General features: G+C 52.2%; 3 protein-coding genes across 5 annotated transcripts in view; 1 reads left to right on the top strand and 2 right to left on the bottom strand.

Moving 5' to 3' along the window:
- Positions 1 to 135: 135 nt before the first annotated feature.
- LOC122387562 (protein SEC13 homolog) lies at positions 136 to 12,494 on the top strand. 2 transcript variants are annotated; one of them, XM_043377882.1, is made up of 8 exons: positions 136 to 268; positions 2,824 to 2,884; positions 8,833 to 8,877; positions 9,108 to 9,236; positions 9,742 to 10,014; positions 10,611 to 10,735; positions 10,979 to 11,243; positions 11,700 to 12,494. In XM_043377882.1, exons 2-8 carry the CDS (start codon positions 2,882 to 2,884, stop codon positions 11,811 to 11,813), a joined length of 954 nt encoding a protein of 317 aa, XP_043233817.1. In that variant the 5' UTR covers positions 136 to 268; positions 2,824 to 2,881; the 3' UTR covers positions 11,814 to 12,494. The 2 variants fall into 2 exon arrangements, with proteins under 2 accessions (XP_043233817.1, XP_043233818.1); XM_043377883.1 differs by having other exon boundaries at positions 171 to 268; positions 2,790 to 2,884.
- LOC122387563 (probable 28S ribosomal protein S16, mitochondrial) lies at positions 4,457 to 8,120 on the bottom strand. Its single transcript, XM_043377884.1, has 3 exons — positions 7,795 to 8,120; positions 4,829 to 4,994; positions 4,457 to 4,661 (listed from the first exon to the last, which is right to left on the bottom strand). The coding sequence occupies exons 1-3, from the start codon at positions 7,879 to 7,881 to the stop codon at positions 4,549 to 4,551; spliced, it is 366 nt and encodes a 121-aa protein (XP_043233819.1). The 5' UTR covers positions 7,882 to 8,120; the 3' UTR covers positions 4,457 to 4,548.
- Positions 12,495 to 12,780: 286 nt separating the features above from the next.
- Positions 12,781 to 24,372, bottom strand: part of LOC122387561 (E3 ubiquitin-protein ligase Rnf220-like) — a 47,897-nt gene continuing 36,305 nt past the window's right edge. For both annotated transcript variants that reach the window (XM_043377880.1, XM_043377879.1), the window contains exons 5-9: positions 15,416 to 15,565; positions 14,984 to 15,197; positions 14,610 to 14,691; positions 14,208 to 14,382; positions 12,781 to 13,874 (exon numbers count right to left, since the gene is read on the bottom strand). In XM_043377880.1, the coding sequence (XP_043233815.1) occupies positions 13,803 to 13,874; positions 14,208 to 14,382; positions 14,610 to 14,691; positions 14,984 to 15,197; positions 15,416 to 15,565 (693 nt within the window). In that variant the 3' untranslated portion in view covers positions 12,781 to 13,802. The remainder of the gene's footprint in view (positions 13,875 to 14,207; positions 14,383 to 14,609; positions 14,692 to 14,983; positions 15,198 to 15,415; positions 15,566 to 24,372) is intronic.

The following is a 24,372-nucleotide window of genomic DNA, read 5'->3' as shown; positions in this document are numbered from 1 at the left end:
GCAACATTTTTAATTTTTTATCTGGCACTTTAACAAATTTTGTGGAGAAGTATCAATTAAAAATCAAAATATTTTTATATTTTTCCTCGCTACGTGGAACTAAAACCGACCTATACACTTTTGGCGCGATATTTTGCCGCATTTACAAAAACACTAGCCACGAGTCCGTTTATCATCACAGGCCACCGGCTGATAAAGCAATAGGTCCAAATATTGGCTAGATTTTTCGGTTTGAATGCTTGGGTTCGGGTTACGCCCATTTATTCAGGTAAGTCTAATTAGTACTGAATGTTTTTTTTTCCGTTGCCGTCGTTTCAGACGTTCAAAATGGCATGCTAATATTGATATGGGAACAAGTTGATGCATGCATCAGACACATCATGATGCATAACATGTTGACATGTCATGCATCATGTTCTATTGATGCTGTAGTTTCGTGCTACTCTGACCACCAAGGGCCCATACTGCAAAGTATGGTTCATAGGTTGATGAGGCGCACTGGCCCAAGTTCAAAATCCGCACCAACCCTTCAGAAAGAACCAGAACCAGATAAGCCGCACCAAAACCTTCAAAGAATACATAAACTGCACCATACCAAAAAATTACCAGTTAACATGTGCACTGACCTCAATTAGTGACATGAGCCGCAAGCCTGCCCTCTCGGTTCTATGGAAACAAAATGAGAAATACCTATGTACCACATAATTCAAACAAAAAGCATTGCCATACCAATACTGATACAAGAACTTCATTCAGTACCCGCCCCTGATGATTCTTTCAAGGTGATTATCGTGCGATGTACCATGATGGCCCCATTTAGTGACAACACCATGTAGCTAAATGGCTTGACAACATTTTTTCTGATAAATTTAGCTCGAATGTTTGAATGAACGGATTGACAGAGCCGGAGCCCACGCTAAGCAGAGCTTCTTGTGTAGACCCCGACCCCTACCATCCGATCGCGCAATTCCGGGTATCGGGAGAATTTATATGCCAAAGTTTAACGTGCCCTTCAAAGCCGGACACGGCCTGTCCCACTCAAGTCTCAACTGACTTCAACTGGCTGCGGCTACTCCCACCAACCACAGACCATCCCGTCAGGAGTCTCAAATATCGAGCGCCGGAGCGTCTCGAACCCGGGCTCTCACTACCGGGAGTCCAATGCTCTACCAATTACTGAGCTACGGGACAGGCAACATATACCCAGTTATAAAAATAAAGATATTAATGGCTAAACATGGAATCATCTCATGAATACATTTTCGGCGTCTTTCGTTGGGTCAACATTTGTATCGTACAACAAATCTGATTGGCAAGTCATTCACAGTGGATTTGACCACTTAGCCGCGGCAAAGTGGTGGTCCTCAAGGCCTGATAGTGCCATCAGCCATGTGCATTTCGCCCTACCACCGAGGGACAATGCCAAACTCTCACATGAGCCGAGCGCATCTCGTTTACGAATGCTGCGGAATGCAACAACCTTAGATTCTTTCGATGCAACTTATTAGCTGCGTCGAACACGGAGCATACCTGATACATCATTCGCATGGACCCTATGAAGCGGTGGAGCGGTGATGTAGCCATGCCATCGGCCGTGCACATCTCCGAGTCCCTCCCAGTCCCATCGCCCTGCTCATCTCTCTCACTCTACCGCCGGCGCCTCTCAGAGCCGAGTGGTGCGTTTCGTGTTGTAACAAAGTGAAGAGTGCGAACTTGCGAGCGACCCACGTGATTGATGGGACCACCAGTGCTGGCACAGTCCGTTCTGACCACCGCACACTCAAATAGACCCGAGAGCACACTGAAGTACACGTCGAAGCTCCAACAATGTTTTTTTCTTCAATTTTCTTAATCTATCTCGTATGGTCTGTCATGTCAGTCACTAAGCCAATTCCGCACAGCACTACACTAAATACACACCGCACCAAGCCAAAATCAACTTTCCGCACCGCACCAATTCCGCACTAGCCGAACAAGCCCCCACCGTCGAGATCTCGTCGAAATTGCCATAGTTTGCAGACTGGTCAAGGGCAACTTTGGCCCACGCCTGGAAAACTAATTTATTTTGCCCATAACTTTTTACACTTAGGGAAAGTGGGTGAAACGGTCAGGGAAGCCTACCCTGACTGGCTTACCCCACTTTCCCTTCAGTGTAATACCTTACAGCGAAACAAATAAGTTTTCCAGGAGTGGGCCAAAGTTGCCCTTTGTGGTCAAAGTTGCACGAAACTACGGTCTTGATATTACGATTCCTGGACAAATGTTTATCTGGATAATTCTTTGCATGATTGTTATCAACCAGAATAAATGAAATAATCTTAGCATTACTTAACTTAACCTGGCCAAACCTAATCTGGCACGTCATAGCCTCAATTTGACCCAATGCAGAAGTTTTACATAAAATCATAACTAATGAAGATTGGTGTCAGCAAAATTTGCCCATCAATGTCATATAATTTTGGGCATGTAAATCAACATGAAATATTGGTGAGAAATTACCGGCTTTCCATATGGTTACTTTACTTCAATGAATTTCAGGATGTCTGTGTCTGTGGTCCTTGTAAATTGGATCAACTGTTCCTTTTTAGGTAATAAGGATAAGATAAAATGTTAAACCAGCAGCCAAACTAGTTTGATGAAAGTAGTAAGTACCCAATTAACCAGTGCTAAAGGATTGTGCCATGTTCAAAGTCTAATCAAAGTTAATGTTGATTTTAAGTATACATAACAACGCTTATCTTCTGGTATTGCCGTCTCAGTTAAGCATACCTTGTGTACATTGTTTACAGTGTACCTCATACCTGATATCAAGGCTGGTTACAGATTCTGAAGAAATAGAACATTTCAAGATAGCTGGACCTACACTTCAATATAAGCAACAATGGTAAGTTACCTTTGGGATGAAATATAAATGTTGTGGTCTGTAGTGTTATTTTTCTTACCAAGTGATGTATGATAGTTGGTGTTTGCTTCATACACCGGTATGTATCCAGCAGCATCATTACGTAGACGCCTGATATTGATTTCCACAGGTTTTGGGCTATTTTGTTATCGACTATAACTGATACGAGTAGAATTAAGTAGGTACAGCCCACCGCTAAAGTAATGTAGGGTTTTACCAATGTCAACGGTTGGCTTTGACTGGCGTTTGTTTAATGCAGAGTGATCGAAAAGAAGATGTCAATAGCTAAAGTTGCAGCTGCAAGGGTGACGATACACATAAGCTACATTCAAAGTTTCATTGTAGTCTGGCTAATCGTTCCTAAGCTTCAGAAGCAGAACATACCCATTACTGAAACCCCACATTACTTCTGCTGTGGACTGTACCTAACCGGTATAACGCCTTTTGGGGCGACTAACGGAGCGAGCGAGAGGGTGAGCCTTGCACGTGCGGAATTTCGAGGGGGTACCTCCAACTGACTTGTGCACGGCACCCTACTAACCGGTCTCTAGCGATGTGCCAAATTTGGGCACAATCGGCCCAGCCGTTCTCGAGATCTGGAAGCGGCACCCTGCACGTGCGCACGTGCAAATGGGTCCAACTGACTTGTGCACGGCACCCTACTAACCGGTCCCTAACTGTGTACCAAATTTGAGCGCAATCGGTCGAGCCGTTCTCGAGATTTGGAAACGACTCCTGCACGTGCGCACGTGCAGCAGCACCCCAACTCTGGCACATGGATATGCCGTGCCTAGTGGGTGCCTACCTACATGCCAACTTTAAGCGCAATCGGCTAAGTAGTTACCGAGATATTGCAACAATTGCAAAACTGACACCTCTTCGTTTTGCACATGGCACGTGCATAAGGGGTCACCCACATGCATTGGGAATAGTCCAATACTTGGTAGAAGGAATGAAGCTACCTACCCTACAAAAATTACCTACCGCATGTAAATCGGTCAAGTGGTTGCTGAGATATAAGCCTCGCAAAAGCGTCCGCACGGCCGGCCGGCCGCTCATACTCAGAAATTTCCGTTAATCTAAGGAAAGACTCCGCTCGCTTCGCTCGCTCCGTAATGAAATTAGGTGACTCAAAGGAATGTGTCATTGCACTTATTGTATGGTTCAAGGTAACACTTATATGATACCCAAAAAGTCTTTTGAGTCTTGAGTTTTGTAAAAAGTCTTTAGAGGCCTTTCTAGGGGCCAGTGCACAATAGTTGTTGATGTTAAGCTAGCATGTGTTATGCGATTTAATGCTTTTCTAAGGACCCAAAAACACTTCTGTAAGCAGGTTTGTGTGTGTGTGTGTGTTTTTTTTTGGGGGGGGGGAGGGGGAAGCAAATCAAATGTAGATAGCCAGTAATTATTGCACTAGACTGTTGATACTGTTGTTAAATGAGAAGGAAGTGTCAGCTTATGGTCCGTTTGTATTTTGGCTTGTTAAGAGCTGTGCGTGTGCAAGAATGGCACAAAGAGGTAAAAATTATGCGTTTTGAACGGAAATGGAATGAGTTTCAATCACAAGATATATTTGGTCATTTAACATTTCAATAGATGACAGTTCACTACACAAGTACCCAATGGCTGTTATCAAATGAAAATGTTCAGCCTTTCACCTCTCCGCTTTCTGCTTCTTGTTTTGCCGTTTCTTGTTCACGCCTGTTTCTCCACGCCTGTATGTAGGATCTGGGGTGGACCGGGAAGAAACCGACGAGCCCTGCAACGGAAACACAAGTTAGCTGCGTTCGTGATACCAGTGTTTGAAATGTTTGACGGCTAATCTAAAGCATCAAGATGTAACGGTATCTTCATTCTTCCATAATGCAGTTTTCATGTTTCATTTGTTTCGTGGCTGCGACCGCGACTCCCCGACCGGGCTCTCACCGAATAGCTGTTGCACGGCAGGCGTGATCTCGACCGTCTTGTTCTGACCGAGCCAGTGGCGCACGCGGTCGAAGTTGATGGACACGAGGCGCTCGTTGTTGATGTTGGGCATCGGATCGTACACGCCGAGCTGCTCAATCACAGGCCCGGCGCGGTCCTGACGCTTCTGTGAACAGTCCGGGAAACACTGTCACATTGGGGAACTGACCTAGTGTTGATACCCCATAAGGCTAAGGAAAATATAAAGGCAGATTCGAAAGATAATTTTTGTTCAGATGATACTGATGCATCACAATTATTTGAGGGTATGCAGTGTCTTCAGAAAGTTCTAAAATGATTTTGTGTGGATGTCTAATGAGTGGGAGGTGCTGGCTATATAGATTTGGGTGCCAGTTATATTTATTACAGTCAGTTAAGGCTGGTTCACAGCTTATTTAAAGATTATTTATCAACTGTTGCACTGCAGGAAAGTAGGAAGCTGTTCTCCCACAGGATCTAGTGGCGCTGAGCATTTATGAATCAATGCATAAGAAGGTACTATCAGTAGCGGCGGAATACCTTCAATTAAGAGGGGGCACTGCCAACTTTTGGTCCCATTCTTTCCATGCAAAGCCCATAGGGCTAATGTTAAAAAGCCAAAATCAAAGGGGGGCACGGTGCCCCGGTGCCCTCCCCGTTCCGCCGCCTATGGGTACTATGCCTCTGGATGTTTTAACTTGCAGTCACTACAATTATGATCCTTAGATCAGTAGGCGGAACTATGGTCAAGCGTACCCATTTTCGGGAACGCATTTTCGTTCCCATGTTTGGGAACGATAAACCCAAATATGGGAACGCCATGTAGGCATTATTTAAAACAAGAAAAAGAACCGTTAAATGACGTCAAAAAAATATAAAACGATCGTGAACCGCCTGATATTTGTCTCAATATTGTTGGGAAAGAGTTTGATATTGTAAGGCCCATCGTAGTTTCAAATCGTTCCTCTATTTCTAAAGCAGTCCATCATCCGGGCCGCGAGCCCAAATTTGGGAACGCTCTCGTACACTGGCGCTGCAAGCGTTCCTTATTATGGGAACGGCGTACCCAAAATTGGGAACGATTTCACCGACGCCTTTCAGGGGCTCTTTTCATTAACAAGCATCACGTCCAACGCCGCAAATTATTGTTAACGCAACAATCATCAGATGACCTTTCCGGCAAGACCGTCGCATGTTTCGCCCAGTCTTCTGCGTTTTTATTCCCGTCGATCTCGCAGCGGGCACGCCCCCCTCTGCAGGATTACGTAATTCACAACGCTCAGCGATGTTCAACAAGGTCTTCCATACCTATATCCACCGTCCGCGCTGAGGGTGGAGACATGTCAAGCACCTGTCTGTTTATCACCGATAGTTGACGAGTGCAAGGAAGTATCCAAAAATGGGAACGCTGAATATGTTACACCCTCAAAACACCTAGTCCCAATGAAAATCTAGTTTTTTCCTTTCTTGATGAGTGTAAGTGGCAAAAGGCCTGGTAGGATGGGCACGAGGAATTATCGAAATCAGCATAAAAATTATAAATAAGCCACACAGAGCGAGCTATATAAGAGAAATTCCCCCAAAACGATCACGCTTAGAAACACGGAAGACAAAAACCACGCTCACGACGCTCCTTATAAAACAACTCTAAACAGCTAGCATCCAAATAAAATATGTCTTTCCGGGATGATAAAATACAGCTGGATAATTTTCAACCGCTTAAACTGAGTTTACAACAGTAGCTCGGTAAATTCACTTACGTTCCACGCGGTCGTCCGCCCCGACACAAAAGTCAACAATATTACCTCGGGACCGTCCGCGTCTTCGCTTGCATTTGTCAGCATCTGGTGTCGATAGTATGAAAGTTCATAACCAGGCGAAAATTATTATACTTTACCTCAAACTAAAATATGCTTCATTTTCCTTAAAATTGCATGTTAAATGTCGTATAACCCATATTTCCACCATTCTGTCATTTTCAAAAAATCATTAAAAATATCATTCCACGGTCAATTTCCTTGTTCCACGGTCAGATTAAAGATAACTTTATGGAGATTTAGTAGATACTTAAATCAGCGTGCACTTTTTTGAGACGTGATGCACTTTTGAGTTTTAGTGGGAGAACGGCCGAAAAATTGCCTTCCGTTCTCATAAATGGGAACGCCCGTTCCCATATTTGGGAACTCCGTTCCCAAAAATGGGAACGTTCCTATATTTGGGTACTCATGACCATAGTTCCGCCTACTGAGATTTAATATACAAGATAGATGAGGCACAAAATAAAAAGCTTAGTCATCAAAAGCAGTGTCAGTGTGCTATATCAAAATGAAAGTTAAGGTCTGATGATCAATTTATGAACAAATGAACATCACGTTAAAACTGTTAATATGTAAGTCCCTCGGATGGGCCATACCTACTATTAACTAGATTATTTGCCAGCTGGCGCCGTATGATGGTGCTAGCAGAGCTTCGTATATAGCAATGCTAAATATGAAAGACTAAATGTCTATCCATTAATTTCTCTTTTAGTTTCTCTTTTAGTTGTAGTGCCATTTTTGTGTCTATGTCCATCTAGTACCATGGTTATATTTATATGTCTATCATACGTTGCCAGCCGGCCAGCCAGCTGATGGTATCCAGTTGTTAACAAGTCCGCCTAAGATTTGCAAAACATAAGCTGTGTACAGCAAAAAAGAACATTTATTTCCAATTCAAATTAGACCTCATTCACATATCCTGTGAGTGGCATTACTGTTAGCTTTCAACAGCATTGTTATTGTTATGCGAAATACTTGACTTGGAGTTGCATAAAGAATAGAAGGCGCCACACAGCTATGGAAAATTGATTGCACATTAGAGACTTAAATTAATTAATGCTTTCAGACATTGATTTCAATTTTTCAATCGATGCAAGATGTTGATGTTTACTGATCAATTTGCCAACCTACCTTCTGAAGCTGAATGTGGAAGAATGGTCGATTCGCACAACCGTGGTAGCCAAACCGTATGGCAAGTGCTGCTTTGCTTCTTCCCATGTTAATTAATATTCTAAAATTGCACAAAATTGAACCCGAAAGTTTGTAATATTCCTTTTGTCTCCGGCAGAAAAGAACGGCCAACGCAAGGGCCAAGTTTTTCACTTCTTCAACTATTGTCCTTGTCTCTAAAGCGCCATATATGTATACATGGTCAATGATAGTGGTGGGCAAGAGTGATAAGATTGATACTTGTTCTTGTTGGTGCCGCTGTTTTATGAAGCAGCTCCGCTTGGCTATATTTCCTTTAAAAAATAACCTGAAAATTAATCATGTTATCGAATGGCATGCTTAAAAACAATATTATATGCCGAAACGCGACTAGCTAACGAGTCCTTTACTCCGCCTCCTAACGCCATCTACCTCGCGATTTTCCTCATGTGTTGTGAAGCGCCACCTATGCTGGGGGAGGCCTCTTGCACGAATGCTGAGAGCGTATTGCTCTACTCATACTGGATTCGAATATACGCATGCTGAGATCACTGAACTCTGCTGAGATTCATTGCACCGGGCTCCCACTCCCTGGACTGTACCGTGACATTTACCCATGTGTTTCACCAAACACCTGCAGGTTTACCTAATGAGCTGGTGCAAAAGGATTTACGATCAAAGGTTTGCTGACTACGAAAATAGTTGGTCGATTTTATCCAACTATAATTAGGTATTTTGATGCAAGAAGGTCTGCACTGCGATTCGCTAACATGTGACAGAGGACGTATCGCAAGAAGTATGCACGACAAAAGTGGGTACGCTGTACGCAAAAGTACGGAAACGATTAAGTACGTAAGGAGTAAATGAAGACAAGTGGTAGGTACTCACGCTAAAAAAAGATCTAATCTGACCTGACCTAAACTGACCTCGGCAGTCTCCATATGTGAGCTCGGTGAAGTTGAAGTGTAGTGGTTGTGTGAATGCGCTTGGACAAAAATGACACATGGCTTTGTTTTCCAGGTGTCTCTCATCAGTACCGTTGACACCGGGCATGAAGACATGATTGTAAGTAGAAAGGAACTGAACTTTACGCTAGCTTTATGTGCTGCAATAAGTCTACTGGTTTCTAAACGCTCTGTTACAATCGCTGTCGTTAGCGTTTGATTGAATAGTAACGACTAACGAGGTAATCCACAAATTCAGATGTATTTATATTTCAATTTTCCGTCAAATACCTGTATCACCTGCTGCTGCGAGTGTTGCCTCGTTGACCAACAAACATCGTACCTCCTCAGCATGACGCGCAGATCGACTTCTACGGCACGCGTCTGGCCACGTGCTCATCGGACGCCACAGTGCGCGTGTTCAGCGTGCGGAACGGCAGTCAGACGCTTGAGGCCGAGCTGCGCGAGCACCAGGGACCGGTCAGTGGCACGGGGTGGCACCAGGGGCCGGTCAGTGGTCAGTGGCGGGCACCAGGGGCCGGTCAGTGGCACGGGGTGGCACCAGGGACCGGTCAGTGGCACGGGGTGGCACCAGGGGCTGGTCAGTGGTCAGTGGCGGGCACCAGGGGCCGGTCAGTGGCACGGGGTGGCACCAGGGACCGGTCAGTGGCACGGGGTGGCACCAGGGACCGGTCAGTGGCACGGGGTGGCACCAGGGCCTGTCAGTGGCGCGCGGCGGTACCGGGGACCGGTCAGTGGCTGGCACCAGGGAGCCAGGAACCGGTCAGTGGGGTGGGGCGTCAGTGTGAATGGGTAGATGCAGAGCCGTGAAGTGTGGGGATGATTTAGAGGTTGGAAACGCGACTCAAGGGTGCTCCCAAATGGCGGCGATATTGTACTTACTCCGGTGTGACACCCCTGACCCGCGGCTGTCGGCGTCTTACGACAGCCCTCTGACCATCTATCCGTCTGTCCGGGCCGCCAGGTATGGCAGGTGGCCTGGGCGCACCCCATGTACGGGCCGATTCTTGCGTCGTGCTCCTACGACCGCCGCGTCATCATCTGGAAGGAGACGGGTGGCCGCTGGAGCAAGCTGCACGAGCACGCCAGCCACGACTCGTCGGTGAACTCTGTGTGCTGGGCTCCGTACGAGCTGGGCCTGGTGCTGGTCTGCTGCAGCTCGGACGGCTCCGTGTCCGTCGTCTCCTACACGGCCGCCGGCACCTGGGACTTCAAGAAGATCAACAACGCCCACACGGTGTGTCTCGAATAGATTGCAGGGGGGGGGGAGGAGGAACAAGTAGATGGCTAGAGGTCTGAGGGTATTTGAGGCGGGACACTGGAAACGCAATAAGCCATTATTTGAATAAGTTTAGTAAGCATGTGCTCTATGGAGGTTGATATCAGCTCTGCTCGTGCGCTGTCTCTCCGTTGGCACATCCTGCCTGAAAACGGTCGATCCTGGTTTCAGAGATCCTCAATTCCTTTCACTACGAGTGCTGGGAGGAGTCAGCCTTCTCAATCCAATCAGGTTCGTCCTGATATTTGCATTCGTTATCAGCTTCCCACTGCCAAGCTCACGATTCCGTGATTGACAGATAATGTTGCACATGACACTTGTCACGCATTTTTGTGAATGTCTTCCCAGTCAACAAGTTTTTGTGTGCCTAGGGGCGTTACCTTGCCATTGGAGGATGCCTTGCAACGTACCGGAGAGTTATCGAATAATTCTACTGATTGGTGTAACATATCCGATAAATGAGGTTCCCTGACATGGTGCGGTCGAAAGCGGCCGACCCGCCGTCGAGCGCTGCCGCCACTGTAGACTGACCGCTCACCCGCTCCACCCCTCAGATCGGCTGTAACGCGGTCAGCTGGGCGCCCGAGGTGTCGGCCGGCAGCGTCCTTGAAGGCCAGCCGCAGAAGGTCACCAAACGATTCGTCTCCGGCGGCTGCGACAACCTCGTCAAAATCTGGAGGTACGATTCGTTCATGTTCCCGAATGCTAGATGTGCACAAGCCTAAGTGAGATTTCGCTTTTTTCACCTAAAATTCCTTATTTTAGAACATACAACAGCACTGTTTAGAGCGGTCAACAGAGCCATGCGTTCTCTTTCATTTCCATCTAAGCACGGCCGAGGGCCTGTCGCCCATTGGCCGATGTATTGGCGCAGCTGAAGCACAGGGCGTGCTGACCGATCTGTGTGTCCGCTCTCTGCCAGGGAGGAGGACGACCAGTGGGTGGAAGAGGCCAAGCTGGACGCCCACTCGGACTGGGTGCGCGACGTGGCCTGGGCGCCCTCGGTGGGCCTCAAACGGCAGCTGATCGCCAGCTGCTCGCAGGACCGGCGCGTCATCATCTGGTCCAACGACGGCACGGGCACGGCCTGGACGCCGCACGAGCTGCCCACCTTCAGCGACGTCATCTGGCACGTCAGCTGGGCCGTCACCGGCAACATCCTGGCCGTCAGCGGCGGCGACAACAAGGTACGGACCGACGGACAGCGGGCCAGGGGTACCGACGGTACCGAACAAGGTACCGACGGCCGGGTGGGGGTGTTTGCGGCTAGGTTACCGACGGGTGGTGGGGCGGGGGCCGTCCGTCCGGACACTGGTGGATCTGGGAGAGGAGCGGGCTGGGAGGGAGCTCGCGATTGCACTTTATTGCTTTCATGAGCATGTGTGATGCATGTATTGAACGATCGCAGATAGCCTGTACTCTTACCGGTCTATAGTAGTTACAATTTACATCCGTTCCGCCCGTCCAGTGCTCTGACCCGTGTCCCCTATTTCCGCGTTGTCCTGACCCATGTTCTCCATCTGCAGTGCTATAACTCGTTCTTTCGGTCCACATTGCTCTGACTCGTTCTCTCGGTCCCCAGTGGTCTCAGCTGGCGCCCCCTCAGTCCCCAGTGCTCTGACCCGCGGTCTCTTTGTCCTCAGGCGAGCCTGTGGAAGGAGACTCTGGAGGGCAAGTGGGTGTGCCTGAACGAGGTCAACCTGGGCAAAGGTCAGGCGGGCAGCATGCCGGGCGACGCCGGCACCAAGACACTCTAAGACTCCGCAACAACTGCCATCTGAAGGACTGGTGACGTCACATGATGCGGAATGTGACGTCACATCACACGATGCGGATCGGTGACGTCATGGTGTGGGATATAACGTCACACATTGCAGCCTGTGACGACGAAGACTGACTGGCGACTGGTTGTGGTGAGCCAGCCTCCTTAACGGCTGGTTAACGAGGATGTCAATACATCCCATCCTGAGGCTGGTTGATGACGTCAGGCACTGCCGTGCGATGATGTCATAGTTCACATTCAGAGTGGCCGGTGTCGCGTGCTGACGTGTGTGACGGCGTTATAGCAGAGTATATCTGGCGGCGCCGATTCGGTGATACCCATCATACATTCTCCGAAACGTGTTTCTCGGCAGTGCCTCAGTTCCGTCTCGCCCGACCCTGCCGCACCGCTGCCGGCGCTCGGAATGAGGTGCCACTGGGAGAGTACGGTGGGCGGTGGGCGTCTGAGAATAACACCGGCCGGGTACCCGAGGACGCCTCGCGGCCCGGTGAGGAGCGGATGTGATCTGGGATGTATCTCCGTGCGGAGCGCCACGCCGGTGACCGGTGTGCTGCTATTGGGATCTTATTTTGAACGGGAGTTGTGTCCAAAAGAATCGCCGCGGGAAGCGTGAACAGCTTGTTAAGATGGTAATAAAGGTGTATACAAAACGGTTTCCAGTGGTGTGGCCTGAGCAGCGAACATGATTTTTTCTACAATCGGCCAATCAGTCGGGTTATGGCCGCTTTAAATTTTTGAACGGCTCAATTCTCAATCAGATCAAAGGCTCCTAATTCATCGGTGTCACTACGATGCTCGAGTCGCCCAGCCTTTAGTTCAATCGTATCCAACCGCCTCCCCCTGACTGCGGCATCTGGTTCAGCACGCTCAGCCCGCCTGTGACCCTCCCCAAGCGCCAACTGACCCCAGTTCTCCCCCGCACCGTCCATCCAGACGCAGTGTCAGGGTTGTACCGTAGTATTCTGGATTACTTTGTACATTAAGCACACATACACCACGCACGCACAACGCCAAGTAGCACGGGAATGGTGAGCTCCTTATGGAGGCCGCACACGCACACACGCTCTCAAACGGACCACTGCACAGAACAACTGTCTTTGGCACGAATAGGATCAGCCCGCTGCGGCGGGTAACATCAACACACAACAGGGGAGTCCTGCGGCGGCTCATACCTGGCTCCCATACTGACCACACAACAGGGGAGCCTCCGCCCATACCTCGCTCCCATACTGACCATTCCAGCGGCGCGCTCGACGCACCCGCCGCGTCTGCAGCTGCACCAGACCAGCCAGATAAGACAGCACAGCGCGGACTCGGCTGCGCCTGAGCTGCCGAGCGGCACGGCGCGGTACTGTGCAGTATCTCCGGCGGCCCGCGCCTCGTGTGATTCACTGCCGATACTGGCCGCACCAATGGCAACAGCACAGGGTACAAGCGTACCACGCCCGGCGCGGCGAACGGCCGCAGTGAGACCGCGGGCGACTGGATATAACACCGGCGACTTTACACGAGCCCCCCCAGACCTAGCACATACAGTGTAACATTGTGAGAAGCTCCTGGGGAACGACATGGGGCGACGAGGACCCCGTCAGAGGCGGACGAGGTCCGCCCCCCCCCCCCCGCCACTCGTCGGAATGGCGGCCGGCAGGCGACACCCTCTCGACCCGCGATCGAAACCGCCGAACGCCCAACACACACCCGTGTAAGACGAGACCAGACTGGCGTCCCCGGGCTGCTAACGGGTCGGTTTGAATGTGTTACCCTACACAATACCTTGGCACCGTGCGATTTGGACAAATAGGGAAATCTAACGGACCCGACAAACGATCATGTGCGCATGTGTGTCTATGTGCTCACACACATCAGTCAAGTGTATGTAAAGGGTCTACAACATCAGCTCGTATGCACGTGCGCGCCCGGCAGATGGCTGTGCCGCACGTGACGGGCCATCGGGACTAGGAAGCTAGACGTGTATGGCGTTCAAGTCGTCGGCGTCCACGTGAACACTGCACTGAGGACACCGCCGGTCGGCACCCTGAAACAGAGAGGGAGGGTGGTCAGCGCAAAGACAGGCACGCATGACACACAGGGCGAGCCAGGGTAGACAAAAGCTATTGTCATTACTGCGGCGAGCTTAACACACCATGTTTAGTCAACACTTACAAATTTCATCCGTTCAACAATTGGCAAAGTGCGTCCTGAGTCAATAACCCCGCTTTCAAGACCTCCGTCCTTCCCTTGCTGTAGAAGGTGGTGGTCCACTTACAGTCTGGCCGCGACAACAGAGATATTGTTACGACTAACACATTAGCAGCGGTGTAGTCGCTGAGCTGCGAACCCTTCTGCGCGGCGCCGCACCCGTACTGACCAGCGCGGCGTTCCAGCAGGGCGTGCAGTGCACGTGCCAGCAGTGTGTGGAGACCAGCGGCTGGCGGAAGGCGCGACTGCACACGCCGCACCGGTACCGGCTCGTCTCGTGCTCGAGCGTCGCCAGCTGAGCGCGCAGCCGCTCCAGCTCGGCGGCCAGCGGCGCCGACGGGTCACTGAAATACACACATGGTCGGAGTTCCTTCGACATTTTGCTGCTCCGTTCAATACTTTGCGTCTTTGAATGTAAGAGCCCCGCAAGCTTGATATGGAACAGAGTATAGTAATAGTACCGCCAGCCAAATACGAACGGCAACACCAAAGAACAAGTTAACTTTAGCTGGACGGGTCACACAGCGCCGGTAGAAGAGAGGGTGCTGCCCAGAAATGTTTTACGACTGACCTGGTCGCGGAGCCCTTCTCTGCTGTGGTGTCCGGCACACCGTCCTCATACACGGGGCTGGCACGGGCCGTCACGTCCACACCTGGACAAAGACACGGGTCAGAAAGTCAGTAACTCGCTAACTCACTCAGCAGGTGAGTCAGAGCATCATCGCACCCAGGACTAGAGCGGGCCACTATGTCCATAGGCCTGGCCCGGGACAGGGCGTTGTTGACTCAAAACGTTCAGCAGCTCAGTCTGAACTCCCAGAAAGTCGCATCATCCCAGCTCCAGCACACCGCCCTGAAGCTCCACTATCCCCCGCAGCTCCCCTCACTGACCAGTGGTACGCAGGTCGGTGGCGCCCCCTCCCCTCGGTTGGTCCCCTCACTGACCGGTGGTCCGCAGGTCGGTGGCGCCCGAGTCGTCCCTGGGCCGCCGCCAGTCGCTCGCCGGCCCGCCGCCGGCCGGGGTGGTGCCGCCGGCGCCGCCGTTACAGTCGGCGTCTCCCAGCACATCCACCTCCTCGTCATCGTCGGGCGCGACGGCCGGCGCCGGCTTCCCGGGGCTGGCCGGGACCGCGGCGCCGCCCAGCGCCGTGGCAGGACGCTGCGGGGAGGGAAGGCACGGTTAGAGGCCGGGGGTACTGAGACACAGCCAGACGCAGACGGACAGAAAACGACCCTAAACAGCAATTAACTGAAGCATGACTATAATACGAGGCATGAGTTAAAAATATCGAGACCGCCAGTCATCATACTACAGCAAGCTGACGAAAAATAGTGGTGTGCCCAGTAAGCCGCCTGGTGTGTCTCGCTCGACCTTACCTTGGCCGGCGGCGCCAGCCGGGTCGAGTGCTGCTGGTCGGCACGGTCCGACCCGCAGCCGCCGCCGCAGTCGCTCGGGTCCTCGCCGCGACGTTTGCGCATCTTGCAGCGGAGCCGCAGCTGCCGGTTACTGCGCACCCGGTGGTACGTCTGCCGGTCACACGGGTCAGCCAGGGGTCAACAACAGGGTCAGCATCGGGGTCAACAACAGGTTCATACTGGTCAGCATAGACGCCAATACTGCAATCACCACAGGACAGCAGAACCGCAACCTCTTACATAGGTTCGTAACGAACGAATGGAGATGGACGGCAAGGTAGGGCGGTTGGACAAGACGTCGATTAGCAGGTAAGAATGTTTGTTCGAACTTCGAAGCATGCTTTTCCGAAATGTGAGCAAACAAGAGTCATCTCACCGCAATTAACCCGCGCCCGGCTGGGGGTCCTGGATTTCCACGCCGCTGGGGGGGGGGGGGGTGTTTGAACACCCCCCCCTTCTAACTCGGCTCCTGGGCCACGTAGCGATACGCGGAAGGCGGCGTTCGAAAGAGCGTCAAAAATAATGACGAAATCACTTCGGTCAATTTTTGGTCAGGTCAAAGGTCAGGTCACCAGAGGTCATTGAAGGCAAAATTTCGCCGATTTCCAGGTCGAATGTCGACAATTTCCAAGAAGCCAACGCATAACTCGGGAACCAATAGAGCTACAGCGCCGCGGAAAAGCGAATTCGATAGCCCTATTAACGCCCTTTCTGAGTAATTCTCTCAGATTTGACCTAACGTCAACGGTTTTGCCTGCAGGGGGAAAAAACTGCAAAAATAGCCGATTTTTTCGGAAACAGTTTTTCTGCAATAACTTTTGACCCAAGCCTTGTACGAGCTTAGTTTTACCGGCATCGTGTTCCTCTCGTCAAGACGCATCGAATGAACAATAACTTGACCTTGAAAGGTCAACTTGAAAAATTGACCTCAGGTCAAGGTCATGACCTGACCGGAAAGGGTCATGTTGCATATCAGTCGATCCTTATCGTCGAGCTGAACACATCTAAGGCGTTTTCATCGCTCTAGCATGCCTCTATCAAAAGTTAATTGCGAAAAACTGTTAGATACCATTCGTGACCTAAGATGACCTCAGGGCATAAACAGGGGTCACGGACACCATTTTCATGCTCAGTGTGTCTAAACCACTTGTAATTCAGTGTTTGGGAGTGTTTGTAATGTCTTTTGTTGTTGTTGTTCATTGGGGCTTTAGGGCGCGCCGACTGCGAAGGTCATTTTGCGCCCATAACGTCACACTAATAAAGCAAGTGTTTCAAAACAAGAGGCCTTCTATATACCAAGGCTAGAAAGTAAAAGACTTGATAAAAAAGACAAGGTAAGATAGAACAACGCAAGAGCGTCGTAACAGTCAACTGACTAGACAAGTAGACTAGAGAGGAATTGGGTCAGGTTGAGTAAATCACCTGGAAGTTGACCGAACGGATAAAGGAAAAAATATTGCCGGATAAAACCCAGGGTGACTCGTCACCCAGTAAGTGGCGGATAGTGGTACCAGGAGCAATACAGCCCAGGTAGCGTGTCCGGTTCCGTTCAAAGAGTGGGCAAGATAAAAGAACGTGAGCGACGGTTAGAGGCACGGAACACCTGTTGCACAAAGGCTGCTCACCTCCTGAAAGGAGATAGCTGTGCGTCGCGTATGTGTGACCAATACGGAGTCTGCAGAGGACCACTTCATGGAAACGATTGCCTTGCATGCAAGACTGCCAAGGCTCTAGAGTTGGTTTCAACTCTCTCAGCTTGTTCCTTACACACAAATCCCACTCTGCCTGCCACTTTGAAAGCATGAAGGGTCGCACCAGCGGATAAAAATCCCGGGCAGGCAGAGGCAAGCGCCGAGTGCAGGGTGCTGCGGCGGCGCGTCTGGCAGCAGCATCAGCAAGCTCATTGCCTTCAATGCCGACGTGACTGGGAATCCAGCAGAAACGGACTGATTTTCCAGATTGCTCCACCGACGTAAGCCGAGTTAAAATGTCCCGCACGATGGGGTCAACTGAGTTAAAAGTACGTAAGGCCAATAAGCTGCTAAGAGAATCAGATAAAATCAAGTAAAAGGGACTGCCAGAAACCTCGATGAAACACAAAGCCTTCTCTATAGCGACTAGCTCTGAAGAAAACACCGAGGCGGAAGGTGGCAGAGAAAACGAGCGGGTGTCACGACCAGCGACAAAAGAGCAGCCCGCTCCCTCGGTTGTCTTCGAGCCGTCTGTATAAACCGTGATAAAACCATCATAAACGGCAATGTGCTCTAAGGCTCTGGCTCGCGCCTCAGCAGGCAACAAGTTGTCCTTCTTAACAGTCGATAGTGAGAGGTCCACTTGCGGATTGGCGTTTTTCCAGGGTGGAGGGGGCGTGTCCCAGGTACGCCGAACGCCACGCAAGGATATGTTAGCAGCTGAAAAAAGACCTCCCATGCGTTCTCCAAACGACGGTCGTACCCTCCCGTCAGATCGAGTAGCGTGACGTGAAAAGACGTACGGGTACGTCGGATGCGTTGGGTATTGGCGAAGTTTCAAAGTGTAACGCATCCCCAGCATCTGGCGACGACGAGCTAGAGGTGGCTCATTCGTTTCAGCCAGAAGACTACTCTTTGGAGAAGTGCGGAAAGCCCCGGTGGCAACGCGGAGCGCAGCGTGATGTACTGCGTCCAGGTACTTCTTGCTGGACTCACTTGCAGAATCATAAACAAAACACGCGTAGTCCAGCTTCGATCGGATGATCGACCGGTACAAGAGGAGCAGAGTTTTGCGATCCGCACCGTATGATGTGCGGGCAACACACTTTAAAACGTTCAGGGATTTAAAACATCGTTCCCGAAGCGTTTTAAAATGTTCTTTATACGTCAAACGTCCGTCAAACGTCATACCAAGAAACTTCGCCACCGGCTGCGTGGGGATCGTCTGTCCGTACAGACGGATACCCAATGTAGGGTCGGCGCAGCGGCGGCGACAAAAATGCATGGCAACAGTCTTCCTCGTTGAAAAACGGAGACCATTGTCGCGGCTCCATCTCTCAAGCCGTCTGACTGCAAGCTGCAGTTGTCTGGCCATGTGCCGAGCGCTGGAAGCGGCGAACCAGATGGCAAAATCGTCAACAAAAAGCGATCTGCCGATAGAGACCGGGAGATCATCGGCGATATCGTTAATCGCCACTGCGAATAACGCCACACTAAGCACCCCTCCCTGAGGAACTCCATTCTCTTGGATAAAACTGCTAGACAACTGGTTACCGACTCGGACTTTAAACCGACGACCCGATAAAAAGTTCTCGATAAAGAGGCCCATCCGGCCGCGTATGCCGTACTTATATACTTTGAAAAGTATGCTGTGTCGTAAGACTGTATCATAGGCCGCCTCAATATCAAAGAACAGTGCTCCAAGGTGCTTCCTTTCAGTAAAACAGGTGCGTATCTCGGTGTCAAGGGCTAAAATGTGGTCAACAGGGCTGCGGTGCTTTCTAAAACCGCACTGGGCGTTTGTAAAAACACCATGATGTTCCAGAAACCAGCTAAAACGCACATTGACCATCTTCTCCATCAGCTTTGATAGCGATGATGTGAGAGAGATGGGCCGATAATGGAGAGGGTCATGTCCCGACTTGCCAGCCTTCAAGATAGGAATGATAGTGGCTTCCCGCCAGGTCTCAGGGAAAGTGCCAGTCTCCCAAAGCGAATTGAAAGTTGCTAGCAGCGCCTCGAGGGCAACTGCTGGGAGATGACGGAGCATGTCGTTGTGGACAGCATCCGGACCTTCTGAGACGCTGCGCAACGAGCTGATGGCAGACGTGAGCTCAGCCATAGAGAAAGGCTCGTTGTACACCAAATTTTCAGCTGTGCTGAAGTCCACGGCGGCTGGTGCAGGTCGTGAGGACGGCTCTCCTCGGCAGCGCTGATAGAGTGCACGACCTATCGTCTCTGCGACGTCTGAAGGGTGAGATATGTCCGTGTTGTTCACTCTTAAAACCGGAAGCGGAACAGAGCTGAACCGGCCTTCAATGCGCTTCATGCGTGCCCATATTTGGGTCGTAGGAGTAAAACGGTTTAAGGAACTTACATAAGTGCGCCATGAAACAGCCTTTGCCTCCTTTAAAACGCGTCGGGCAAAAGCCCGCGCTCTCTTAAAAGCGATGAGGTTCTCAGTAGTACTACTCCGGTCAAACTTTCTAAAAGCGCGTTTCCTGGCACGAATCGCATCTCCGCATTCCTTGGTCCACCACGGGACCGGAGGACGACGAGGCTGACTCGACGTCTTGGGTATGCACCCGTTTGCGGAGTCATTGAGTAAACATGTAAAATCCTCTGTAGACATCACAGAGGCGTCGGCTCTGGCTAAAACAGAGGCCTCTACAGCGGCCTGGAATTCGCCCCAGTCGGCTTTCCGAACATTCCACCTAGGTGGACGGTTGCCCGACACTGGGGACTCCTGGTGCTCCAGCCACACTGGGAAGTGGTCGCTCCCGAGTGGGTCGTCATGGACGGACCAGGTAAAAAGCTGAGCTAGCCGCGGACTGACTAAGCTCAGGTCCAGAGCCGATGTTTGACCGGAGGGTGTTGTAAAATGGGTGCGCTGTCCTGTATTTAAAATACACAGCGCCTCATCGCGGATAAAAGATTCTAAAAGTCGACCACGTGTGCCAGTCGTGTCGCATCCCCACGCCAGGCTATGGGCGTTAAAATCGCCGACTACCAGGACCGGAGGTGGAAGCTCATCGACAAGTCGATGAAGCTCAACCACCGGGAGCGCTATACCTGGTGGAAGGTATAAGGAGCACACAGTCAGTTCCCGGTGGTTGAAATCAACTCTGGCGGCCACCGCCTGCAGGGGAGTCTGCAGCGGCACCTGGCGCGCAGGTACGCTGTGGTGAACCGCCAGAAGCACACCTCCATGGGCAATGGTAGGGGTGTCCAGGTCTCTCCTAAAAACAGAGTAGCCCTTGATGGCAAAGGTGACGTTTGGCGCAAGCTTGGTCTCCTGGAGACCTAAAACAAGGGGTGTGCGCCAACGGATAAGAGACTGTAGGTCCTGGTAGTTGGCCCGGAGGCCTCTACAGTTCCACTGTAGAATAAAAGGCGTGGTTAAAAAGGCGCAAAAAGGGCGCGTATAACATGAGGCAAAGGCGCACGCAGATACCTGACTGACCACAAAAAAGGTAAAAAACACCGAGAGAAATGCACCTGGTAAAAAAGCGCAATAGCGCGAAAAAGATAAAAGGATAAAAGAGGAAATGACTAGACTGAAAGACTAGACTAGGTCCTCTAACTCCGAGGAGGCGCTCCCCCCGTAACGGATGCGGGGGTGCCCCGAGCCCTCTCGGTGAAGCCTCCCTTCAGCGGAGGCAGATCGGGCGTGGCTCGAGCCCTGCTGGGGCTTTTTCGCCCGAGGGGCGTCACCCTCCGAGGGCGACCAGCTCGGGGGCGTCTGCCGCTTGGCGAGGCGCCCTGGAGCCGCGGAGGACTGTTGCTGCCCCGACGGGGATGTCGAGGCGGCGGCCTGTGTCCTCGACACAGGCGTCTCTGGCAGCGGCGGTGGTGGCCGCCGCTGCGGAGGTGGAGGAGGCGGCGGGGGACCCATGATGGGCCGAGTCCCCGCCTCAGGTGTCTCCGGGGTGTCAGCGGCGGCGGCCGCGTTGGCACTCCCGGAGGCGGAGTCGGCAGACGAGGCTTCCTTAGCCTCGAGGGCCTTCTGGACGAGGCGAGCCCTCCTCGCCTCACGTGCCCTCCTCTCCTCCTCCCCCCGCCGCAGAGCCTCCTGCACCGCCGTAGACGGTCGGGGGCGGGGCGGGGTGGGTGGCGCCTTACCCTGCGCCGGGGGGCGCCGACCACCCTGTCGGCGCTGGACGACGGTCCACTCGTCTCCACTCGCGGCTGGAGCCGGACTGGGTGGACCCCACACTGACTCCTGAGCAGCCTGCTCCGTGTCGCTCGGCGGCGCACGAGGCGCCGGGGGGTCCGCTGAGCCATCAGTGGCTACGACAGTGAGGCCGAATCGCTTGAGGAGCTGCACAAGCTGTGCAACACTCATCTGGGAGGCATCGGTTGAGTTTGTCACTCGCACCTTTTGGGCATACGAGGTCTTCGGGTGAGTTTGGTTATACACCTCCCGGGCCTCTTTAAACGACAGATTTCTGGTAGCCTTGATGGTGTTTATCTCCTTCTCTTTGACGTATGTAGGGCAGGACCTGTCATACGCGGAGTGCGGTGTCTGCCCCTCTCCGCAGTTGACGCATCGAGGGGTCTCCGAGCTGCACGTGTCGTCAGTGTGGTCCTGGGAAGCACACTTGGAGCACACGGGTTTGCCTCGGCAGTTGTCCTTCGTATGACCAAAACGTTGGCAGCGGAAACAACGCATGGGAGCCGGGACGTAAGGGCGCACACGAACCCTCACGTACCCCACGCGAACCTCGCTCGGCATGTCGGTGGAGTCAAAGGTTAAGATAATGTTATTCGTGGGGACCGTGCCTCTCCTCGCCAAGATGCGGTGTGCTGCTGTGACGCCAAAGTCGGCGAGGCCGTCTGCGATGTCGTCATTGCTCACGTCTCTGAGGTCAAAGCAGTTGATGACCCCTCTGCTCGAGTTCTTTGACCTGTGCGGCTCAACTGAGAGAGAGACAGAGACCAGCTTCCTGCCGGAGGCCCGTCCCTCGGTATACACAAATCGGGTGGCGCTTAAGGCTTTTGCAGCCTCCTCACTTTTCTCGAATTCGACTTCCAAAGCCCCATCGCGCATCCGATCGCAGCGGAGGATCTTGCCGAGGCGGTCGCAGCCGTCCTTCCGTTGGAAGGGGGACAGCGCACCCAGCTGTTTGTCACTGCTCCTTAGGATAAGGATCTTTGGGTTTCGAGGAACCTTCTCGTGTGACGTTCGCCCGCCGGCCGAGGCCAACGGGCGAGAGTCGGCCGGAGCCGAGGGATTGGATTGAGGGGAAGGGGGGTTGGTCCGGTTATCCATGTGAGTCTGTTGGTCTCCGCCAGCTCGGCCGCCGACGCTCCGCAACGGCGCCGCTACAAGGCCTAGGACGGCCGAGCTGACTGTACGGGACTTGGCGGCACCTTCCGCGGGGGAGAGAGAGACTCACCACCCCCCACGGTCGGATACCGCCTCCTCCCTTGACGCCTCGCCGAGTCACCGCCAGGGGCAGCGACAGATCAGTCCCACCGACGGAGGACGAGCACAAGTGCCCGAACCCCGCCGGCGACACCTCTCAGACACCACCCCCGGCGGCGTCACGACTGGGAATGGCTCCTCAAGTGCGGCGCCCCACTGAGTGTCCCGCCCTTACAGAACTCAGGGCCAAAGAGGCGTGTTGCCCAGCCACCGCGACTGGCTCCGCACGGTGGGGGGCTCAACCTCCAGGATCCCGTTGTCCTGGGGTACGGGTCGGCTCGCCTAGCCTAGTAAAACCGGCTGGTACCCGAGGGGACGCCACTCCCCTTACACTAGCCCAACTCGGCTGTGTTCCTGCGGGTGCAAAAACAACGAAAAAGGTAGGAAAAGAATCAGAAAGCTGTGATCGAACGAAACGCGGACATCCGGTGAGAAGCAAAGCAAAAGCAAACAGAGACCGCTCAAGAGAAACAAAACCACGAAAACCAAGAAAAGTCGGGCCGTACCATCTGTCCAACCAGCGATCCAAGCAAGTCGTAAGCAAGCATGGGTCAAGCTGGGGCCGAGGGGGCGCTACTCCCCTTGCTGGCCGAGGCCAAGGCCGCCGCGGGGCAAAGGCCCAAGGAACCCAGTCCGACAGCGACCCGGGCCACTGCCAACCCCCTTCGGGGCCAATCCTGCAGACAATCCATCCAGTAAGCAAGGCAAGTCCAGGTCAAAACGCGCGTCAAGCTGGGGCCGAGGGGGCGCTACTCCCCTTACTGGCCGAAGTCACAGCCGCCGCACAGCCAGAGCCAGACGACCCCGGCTAAGCAGCAGCTCTGACCACGGTCAGCCCCCTGCGGGGGTAATGTCTTTTGTCCAAAAGAGGCGCATTTCAATTTTCTCCCATTGACTTAAAATGGGGAGGTCGCAAAATTGACCTGACCTTAGGTCATCGATGTCAAAATTCTGAGATATACATTTTGTACATGCTATTGCTCTTAGCAATCGCTGAAAGTTTCAAAGCGATCGGTCACTCGGTGTAGCTATGACAGACATTGAAACTTTTTATGAGGTGAGGTCACTTCAAGTGACCTGGTGACCTGACCTTGAATGACCTTGGTCTGAAATTTTCACAACATGTGTAGAATTGATGTATGATAAGGTGTACCAAAAACGGCGGCGCGCGGCGCGGAGCGCCGCCGTTTTTGAGATATTCGCGAAAAACCACAAGGGGGGGGTGTTCAAACACCCCCCCCCAGCAGGGCGCGGGTTAAATATCGAAATATGTGCTGTTTGAAATTAAATTGGAGTCTGTTTCTTGTTTGATGAGGCGCAGGCAACACCAGAGCTTGAACTATCGAAGAGGTCATTCCAGTGAAGTCGCTCATCGCTGAATGGTCTGTAATCAGCCACGCGCACCAAATCCGGGCGGCATCATAAAACGGCGCCTTTACACAGTGTCGCCTCCGTAAGCCGCCCGCATCTACCCGCAGTGGCATTGAGCTGTCTCTGACCGGGTTTATAGAGGTGCTGTTTGAAAATAGCTCCAGCGACCGCAGGAGCTCGGCCGGTCGAGGTCAGCCAGCCTCCGCGCGCTGCCGCTGTCGTCAGAGGGACCTGGATAGACCCTGTATCTAATCATTAACCTCATGGCATTGCGACCGTCACGCCGAGAGTGTCATGCATTCTCAGATATTCGCTCCCCGTTTCCCGCAAGTAGGTTCCATTGCTGTGCAGCCCGGCCTGGTAGCTGGCTGGCCTGATGAGGCTGTATTGGCCGCCATACCGGCCTCCGGCGTCTGTATTGGCCGCCA

Source organism: Amphibalanus amphitrite, unplaced genomic scaffold, assembly GCF_019059575.1.
Source record: "Amphibalanus amphitrite isolate SeventyFive unplaced genomic scaffold, NRLGWU_Aamphi_draft 000289F_arrow, whole genome shotgun sequence".
NCBI classification, from domain to species: domain Eukaryota; kingdom Metazoa; phylum Arthropoda; class Thecostraca; order Balanomorpha; family Balanidae; genus Amphibalanus; species Amphibalanus amphitrite.
Note: the sequence above shows the minus strand (reverse complement) of the source record. Positions and strands in the feature narration are given on the sequence as shown.

Bases quoted from the DNA above. Each gene is read 5' to 3' on its own strand.
- LOC122387562 (XM_043377882.1), top strand. The intron at 8,878-9,107 runs GTAAGTAGAAAG...GTACCTCCTCAG, and splicing joins CCGGGCATGAAGACATGATT to CATGACGCGCAGATCGACTT. The intron at 9,237-9,741 runs GTCAGTGGCACG...CCGGGCCGCCAG, and splicing joins TGCGCGAGCACCAGGGACCG to GTATGGCAGGTGGCCTGGGC.
- LOC122387563 (XM_043377884.1), bottom strand. From the start codon at position 7,881: ATGGGAAGAAGCAAAGCAGCACTTGCCATACGGTTTGGCTACCACGGT. The intron at 4,995-7,794 runs GTAGGTTGGCAA...GACTGTTCACAG, and splicing joins TCCACATTCAGCTTCAGAAG to AAGCGTCAGGACCGCGCCGG. The intron at 4,662-4,828 runs GTGAGAGCCCGG...TTTCCGTTGCAG, and splicing joins TGCCGTGCAACAGCTATTCG to GGCTCGTCGGTTTCTTCCCG.